The 7,847-nt window shown below is 42.7% G+C and overlaps 2 protein-coding genes across 3 annotated transcripts in view; one reads left to right on the top strand and one right to left on the bottom strand.

The window, feature by feature from the left end:
* The window catches only part of mvk (mevalonate kinase), an 11,087-nt gene extending 9,278 nt beyond the window's left edge, over positions 1-1,809 (bottom strand). Inside the window, exons 1-4 of one of the 2 annotated variants that reach the window (XM_035526573.1) lie at positions 1,560-1,809; positions 1,317-1,464; positions 838-985; positions 394-549 (exon numbers count right to left, since the gene is read on the bottom strand). In XM_035526573.1, coding sequence (XP_035382466.1) covers positions 394-549; positions 838-985; positions 1,317-1,464; positions 1,560-1,637 — 530 coding nt within the window. In that variant the 5' untranslated portion in view covers positions 1,638-1,809. The remainder of the gene's footprint in view (positions 1-393; positions 550-837; positions 986-1,316; positions 1,465-1,559) is intronic. The other variant, XM_035526574.1, reaches the window with a different exon arrangement.
* A 131-nt stretch (positions 1,810-1,940) lies between these two features.
* On the top strand, positions 1,941-4,992 carry mmab (metabolism of cobalamin associated B). Its single transcript, XM_027013438.2, has 9 exons — positions 1,941-2,125; positions 2,383-2,447; positions 2,590-2,683; positions 2,770-2,827; positions 2,959-3,031; positions 3,407-3,504; positions 3,757-3,821; positions 4,507-4,566; positions 4,791-4,992. The coding sequence occupies exons 1-9, from the start codon at positions 2,022-2,024 to the stop codon at positions 4,873-4,875; spliced, it is 702 nt and encodes a 233-aa protein (XP_026869239.1). The 5' UTR covers positions 1,941-2,021; the 3' UTR covers positions 4,876-4,992.
* The last annotated feature ends 2,855 nt before the right edge of the window (positions 4,993-7,847 follow it).

Below are 7,847 nucleotides of genomic sequence, written 5' to 3'. Positions count from 1 at the left end.
CGTTGTGTGTGTGTGTGTGTGTGTGTGTTACCTGGCAGTCTCCTGTGGCTGTGTGAGGAATGTTGTGGCTGTGTGAGGAACGTTGTGTATGTGTGTCTGTGTGTGTTACCTGGCAGTCTCCTGTGGCTGTGTGAGGAACGTTGTGTGTGTATGTGTGTGTGCGTTACCTGGCAGTCTCCTGTGGCTGTGTGAGGAACGTTGTGTGTGTGTGTGTGTGTGTGTGTGTGTGTGTGTGTGTTACCTGGCAGTCTCCTGTGGCTGTGTGAGGAACGTTGTGTGTGTGTGTGTGTTACCTGGCAGTCTCCTGTGGCTGTGTGAGGAACGTTGTGTATGTGTGTGTGTGTGTGTGTGTGTGTGTGCGCGTGTGTGTGTATGTATGTGTGTGTGTGTTACCTGGCAGTGTCCTGTGGCTGTGTGAGGAGGGAGGAGATGGTTCCTCTGGCTGAGAGGAGAGCAGCAGACAGACACACGGTGTAAGCAGCACTGGAGCCCAGCCCTGCCCCTGTAGGCAGCTCTGACCACACACGCACACTCATACTGGGCAAGGTTCTGAACAGTGCGCGCGCGCACACACACACACACACACACACACACACACACACACACACACACACACACAGAGACAATGTTTCTGAAGAGACACATTCATACTCTAAACAAACTACACACATACAGACACAGTGCAAAACTTAAAATAAAGCCGCCATCATGAAAACCGCGTAAGAGAACGAAACTCGCTGCACTACGGACTTATGTGGCCTGCATTTCGCATTTAAAACTCCACCATCAACCACGCTGACTAAAACGCGCATGTCCGCCCATGCTCTCCGCTCTTACTGTGCGCCTGCAAAGCCGCTCAGGTAAAGGTAGAGGAAGGCCAGCACCGCCATGTTTCCGCTGTCCGTGGAGCCCTCGGCGACGCCTGCGAACGCCCGCAGCCTCTCCACCAGCTCCAGATCCAGCTCCCCGCAGCGCCCCCCAGCGGCTACAACCGAGAGGTGACGGATCAACCAACCACAGCGGTCTTAAACACCCTGCTGATTTTAAATTTTTTTTTTATTTTTTGCTCACATTGTAAACTGTAAATAACTTTAGGAACGTAAGTAATCTCTGGTAAACTCTCATTTACGGTCGTGAGATATCATTGGTCTGCACTGTCTCGTTTTTTAATCGTATTAAGAGTGATTCATCACTTTAATAGAACTCATAATTAGGGATTTGATTAGTGCCATCCACCGTCTCAACACAAGAGGGCCCATAACGAGATAATCCTTTACTGTTTCAGTTACAGCCCCCGTGGTTTGCGCTAGTCCCACCTTTTCTGTCAGACACTAACGGCTGCAGTGCTGCGACGTCCCAGGCCCGGAAAGTGTCGATATTAGGGAGATGAATGCAGATTTGACCGGAGGCGGTGCCCTGCAGCCGCAAATACGTGCGCAGGTTCAAGCTTACAGCCAGGGCGACCTGTTCGGAGACAGCAGTACTCAGCAGAACTGTCAACATGATATCAGATGTGGTTTTTCTAATTCGTTAGGAATATTCGGATCTGGATAACGTACCTTCCCATGAACGACTGCATGTTCGCCGTGCAGGATAGCCTTCCCGGGGGCCGAAACGAAACGCTCCCCAACATGCATCCGGAAAATCCTCCTGACGGTTTAGTTAGGCTTAGTTAGCGATATGTTTAGTAGCTAGTTGTCCTCGTTATATTATACTAATCGCTAAGAATGCTTTAAAATGTCTGTCTGTGTGAAAGACTGACTGTCAAACGCAAATATCCGTAACTTGCACCGCATGAGTTGGGTCTTACGACCGCGTCCCGATGACCAATCAGAATTAGAGGCTACATGTACGGACATCAAGCGTCCAATGAAAATACAGCTCGCCAAGTCGTGCCATTGGTCGTGTGTTAAGGCTGATCCGCCCACTAACCCACGGATTGTGAGAGGGGCCAAAAATGATCAATTGTAAACATGAACGACTGTTAAACGACTTTAGCTAGCTAGGATAAGTTACACAGGATGGCAGCAGCACTGGTTCGGTCTGGGCATCTTCGCTGTGTTCTTCGGTTAGCGACGTGGGTAAAGCCGCAACGGATACCGCCTGTGTGTGGAAATAAAAGAAGGTGTCTGTGTGACCGTAGATATTTCACCTCACGGCTCTCTTTATAGCAGTACCCTCGCTGCACCTCCCCGACTAGCTAGCTGGCGGGCTAGCTATCTGAAATAACGTTAGCTACAAATCAGTGACAACGCGTGTCAAATTAAAGCTATAAAATAAAAAGCAATGCGCACATGTTATCAGTGTTTCAGTCTGTAACTAGGTTAGCCTTTTGCCATCGTTATGTGTAGCTAGGCTGTAACGTTCTCTCACCTTTTCGAGGTACGCCGCAGAGTCTGAGGGAGACCGCCGACTTCCAAAGATTTACACGAAGACAGGAGATAAAGGTGTTTCATACCGTACTTTTCTTAGCTGCGCACAAACATAACATTAATGTGATCAACGAAACATCTCTGAAACAAAATGGGTAAATACTTATGTGGCGGTTAATTCATAGTTAACCTGTTCGTTTCCATTTGCTCCCTTCAGGATTTTCTAGCACTTTCACAGGAGAGAGGAGGCCGAAAGAGGACCATATCTTTGAAGCTTTGGGGACAACAGATGAACTGTCATCAGCCATTGGGTAAAGGAAATGTTACCCCCTTACTGTTTCGTGATTGTGTCGTTACAATGTGACTCCAGTTTAATAGTGTACGTGTCCTCTCTTAGGCTGGCCAGAGAGTTTTGCCTTGAAAAAGGACATTCCTTCACGGATCAGCTAGACAAGGTGTGTGGGTTTGTTTGGGTGTGTGTGTGTGTGTGTGTGTGTGTGTGTGCATGCTTGCACCCACACGTGCACCTACTCCCTTATGATTTCCCGTGAGAAGTTTGGATAAGGTGTGTCTTTTCCTCCTGCAGATCCAGTGTGTGCTGCAGGACGTAGGCTCCAACATTGCCACTCCACACTCGTCAGCCAGGCAGAGCCACATAAGTGCGTAACACTGTATGATGTCTGAACAGTGCCAAAGACAGCACAGTTTGGCTATGCATGGTTAATGAACTCTATTAGATTTGCTGTTCACTGTGAGGTAAAGTAAATGCATTTCCTGACCAAGCCACAGTGGTACCTTTAAGTGAGTACATTTCATCAGTACACACAGACCAAACCAGTGTGCTAACCTTGAGCTAATCTTAAGGTAGTCCTGAGCTGAGCTGAACACTTTCCTTTGGGTCCTGGCTCACTAAACCGTGTATCCTGCAGTTTAACCCATCTTCTGTGCATTTCCCCTCCACTAGGCGGCTGAGCAGCGAGTCTCTTGTGCTGCCCTGTCTTTGTGTTGTTCACTGTTCTCTCGTCCCAAACCAGAGAAGACGAGGTTCAGCAGTCAGCCCGTGTCCGAGCTGGAGAGCTGGATTGACTCCTACATGGGGGAGCTTCCTCCGCTCACAAACTTCATACTGCCTGTAAGCGTGTTGGGCCAGGCAGAGTGGAGTGTGTGAGAGTGTGTAATGCGGTGACATTTTCAGAAGTGTGTTAATAATCCTCAGTTCCTCATTAGAGGTGCTTTCTGCAGCTTTTTTTTTCTTAGTGAACCTTTAAATAATGACTGTATTTCTACTGAAATGTGATTTGTGCTGTGATTAGCTCTAGTTTCCTGCTAGTGTATTTAATTCAAATGCTGACCGTGGGCTGTGAATGGTTATTGTGTTCTGCAGTCAGGGGGGAGGAGCAGTGCTGCCCTGCACGTGGCCAGAGCTGTGTGTCGACGAGCAGAGCGCTGGTCAGTCTCACACACACACACACATACAGACAAACACACACACACTCTCACACACATACAGACAAACACACACACACAGACAAACACACACACACACACACAGACACACACACACACACAGACAGACACAAACACACAGACAGACACAAACACACACACAGACAGACACACAGACAGACAGACACAAACACACACACAGACAGACACACAGACAGACAAACACACACACACAGACACACACTTTGGGCAATGCATGAGCACTCCCTCAGAAGACAGGCGGTACTCTCAACACTGTGACTAAGGCTCCATGTTATGTCTGTATGTCTCTGTATGTATTTTATCACAGTGTAGACATTGTGATTTATGATCCTAACTACCACATATCACACTGACCCGCATTCTGTGCCTTTGCTGGCTCCTGTAGGCATCTGAAATGCACAGATAACTTCACAGTGATATTTCTAAGTATACAAGATCAATAAAGCCAGCACTGTCAAGCTCTCATTATTACATAAGGGGTATAAATCTAGCTATTATTCTGGCCTCATCTCTGAGTTATGGGTAACTCCTCCATTCTCACTGTCTGCAGTGGGTAACCCCTCCCCCACTCACTGTCTGCAGTGGGTAACCCCTCCCCCACTCACTGTCTGCAGTGGGTAACCCCTCCCCTTCTTCCTGTCTGCAGTGTAGCCCCTATAATCCGCTCAGGCGAGGCTGACCCTGACATCGGCAAGTATCTCAACAGGTAACCTCTTCATCTGAATGAATGGAACTAAAACTGTATGCACAGGACTAGGTTTACCCCATGAGGACTTTTATTTTGGCAGTAAGATGAATTTGGGATAGATACATGGACATTCTTGGTCATTTTGGCATCACTAATATGAATAAAGCAACAATGCAAGACAGTTATGTTTTCTCGATATTCCTGGTTCATTTCCTGTTCAGATGGTATTCTTGCTTCCACAGGTTGAGTGACTACCTGTTCACAGTGGCCAGATATGCATCTATGAAAGAACACAACGAGGAGAAGATCTACAGGAGACCTGAATGAGGATGTGTGTTAATCACCACACTGCACCTCCCATCCTCTATAGAATCGGTGCATGAAACACAATGTTTCAATTTTCAATTTTTCCATCAAAAAAGAAATAAAATGTTTTATACAGTTTTTGTTTGTTTTCCTAAGTTATTTCTATCATGTGTGCCATTAGGAGATCAGTTAGGCAGTGAAGCACTACAGGTTAGTAGCCATAAACTAGGAGCCTCCATGCTGGTCAACTCCAGCAGTTTTAGGATTAATCCTTGGGGGCACAGCGGAGGGGCCGAATAAGATGTTGTAGCACAGGGTCAACACTAGATGGCATGCCAAGACTGGATTTGTATATTTCTGCATAACATTTGGTTACTACGTACAAGACCTTAACTGTGCCAGCTACAGAAGGTCAGACTGGAAATACCTAAAAGACAGCTTACAGAGACAAACCTGAAGAAAAGTACACATTGAACGCTGAAAATGTTGGTGAATCGTAATTAATGGTGGGAAGACAATGCAAAATGTTCAGTGAAGTACTCATTTTAACAGTTCCTTTAAGTGTCTTTATGCTGCTTCCTTATCAGTCAGTTATAAGTTAAGAAGTTCTTTCTAATTTCTTTATGAAGAAGATTCTCTGCAGCTCCTTGGATTTGTTACCATACCTTTTAATACTTTTTCACATACTGTAATCACCACATTTGACCCAAACGATCAATTACATTTCCAGTTAATTTCAATTCAATTTCGATTATACAGATCTTTTACAACAACATTGTCTTAAAGCAGCTTTACACAAATCCCAGTCTGAACTTCTAAGAGGTTTAGATCTGGATGTTTAAATAGTGACTGCAGTAAAAATTCTGTGGGATGATGCAGGCAAGAAACCTTGTGAAGAGTCTGACTTTAAAAGGGAAACCCATCCTACTTTGGACAGCACACGCATCATATTTTTGTCATTATCTTCCCGGTCTATAGTTTGCTGTGAGTTGTTCAGAGTTGCAGAGTTACAGAACTACTTTTGCAGTTTTCATGTGATTTCATATATCTCTCAGTTGTTAAAGATGACAATGTCAGTGAAGATTTCAATATTTTTAGATTGTTATATGTGAGGTCCATGATATATGTAATGCTTTAAAATTATGTACTACTTAATTCCCGGTCTGAACATTTCAGTATTAAGACCACATAGCTCTATCATTAAGTGATTGTTGATGATGGTTGTACCTGCACTTTGCAGAACCCTTCAGCACTTCATACAGGAACAGCTGAATTACTGTAGTTGATGTTAAATGAAGGCAACTTCACTTTGTGCATGATCTGGAGTCTTATATGAAACAGTCATACAAATAATTAAGAAAAGTGTACATACTTAAGCAACTAAGGTATAAAAATGTTTATTATTTTTCACAAAATTGTACACTTGTCTTTGACTAACATATATCGTCAGATAGAAAACCTTATAAGGCCTGACATATTTGGTCTGTCTTCTGCCATTACATCAGCTAAAACCTGAAACGCCTGTGTCATTTACACAGTTGTATATTACTTTTTCAGTAGTGCAAGATGCACTCTGGTGTATTTTAACCACAGAGATGTGAGAGCTTCCATTCTGTTGTTAGTTCAGCAGCAAGCTGAGAAAATGTTGCCAGAGGTCACATTTGAATATCAACCACCAACCTGGTTTATACACAGATGAGTGTAGGGCTAAGAATGGAAGTTATAATGAGTTTTAGTGGCACATAATTACATAAATGTTTTGAAGTTTACAGTAGTAATTGAAAGTAACACAGTAACATTTTAAATATTCTGTAATTGTTTAGTAGCACTTCATATTGTAGCAAAATGCTTTGTGCTTTTTATTGCTAATGTAGATTTTCTAGCTAATTATAGTTAAAAAGGGATGTGGTTGCTTTAATTTTCAAATTAGGTTAATATGGGTTTAATCTCAGGTTAGCAATGAAATGGCCATTGTGGAGTGAATTAGATATAACACATGTTGTCAATAGATACTAAAAGAAAAAAAACTGTTATTGTGACTTTTTGATACATATATTCAAACTTTCACTTTTATCTACTTAAACACTTCCCTTGTTTCAATTTTATCTGAGTAAAGACCCACAAGGGTCTATCAGCTTCTCTAGACCTGGGTGTTTATGGGACTGGATAACAAATTCTTATCTCCAAAGACAACATCTCAAGCAATAAATTAATGCATAAAATAAATCCAATTGATGGAAATGTACTGCAGTATCTGAAAAAAATGTCAGTTTATTTCTGTATAGAAGCAGAAATGATAAGTATGCATGATGAACGTGTTTGTGCAAAAATGGGTCACAATCTCGTTTCTGGAGACCACAAACTCCATGATATACTGAAGCCACACACACACGCGTAGGCAGCAGTCTTTGTTTCAACTATGATTTCATATAAATAGTATGAGAAAAAGATATATACATTAATTATATAATAAATATAATAATGAAATTAAGTAAAATCTAAAAAAGTTATTAAAGAACTCTTTGATTATCTTTCATATTCTGTTTTTCCATAAACAGTAGGACAGAAATATATAATTTAATCCATTACAACAGAACAGATATGGGATTGACAATTAAAACAGACACAAACAGACATATGGGCTTCCACAGTGTAAAAAGGTGGTGAAAACAGCTTTTCAGACACACACACACACACACACACACACACACACACACACACACACACACACACACACACACACACACACACACACATATATATAAAGCCAAAAACTAAATTGATCTGTTGGTATGACAACATTAGCGTCATAAGGTGTCATACTGTTGTATCCAAACTATTAAAAAAGTTCCCTCATGAATTTCTGTTGTCAGTTATGACTAACTGAAAATTAAGTCTTAAAACTGTCCAGCGATAATCTGAACACCCCTCTGCTTAAAAGGTTTTGTTTACAGATTGAACACATTGACCCCCAGAAGAAATTCTAGCTCAGT

This window comes from Electrophorus electricus, chromosome 5 (genome assembly GCF_013358815.1).
Source record: "Electrophorus electricus isolate fEleEle1 chromosome 5, fEleEle1.pri, whole genome shotgun sequence".
In the NCBI taxonomy this organism is placed as follows: domain Eukaryota; kingdom Metazoa; phylum Chordata; class Actinopteri; order Gymnotiformes; family Gymnotidae; genus Electrophorus; species Electrophorus electricus.
This window is presented reverse-complemented; position numbering and strand designations above follow the sequence as displayed.

Coding starts and splice junctions, on each gene's coding strand:
- mmab (XM_027013438.2), top strand. CDS start 2,022: ATGGCAGCAGCACTGGTTCGGTCTGGGCATCTTCGCTGTGTTCTTCGG. Junction 2,684..2,769: donor GAACTGTCATCAGCCATTGG/GTAAAGGAAATG, acceptor GTCCTCTCTTAG/GCTGGCCAGAGAGTTTTGCC. Junction 3,505..3,756: donor TCACAAACTTCATACTGCCT/GTAAGCGTGTTG, acceptor TGTGTTCTGCAG/TCAGGGGGGAGGAGCAGTGC.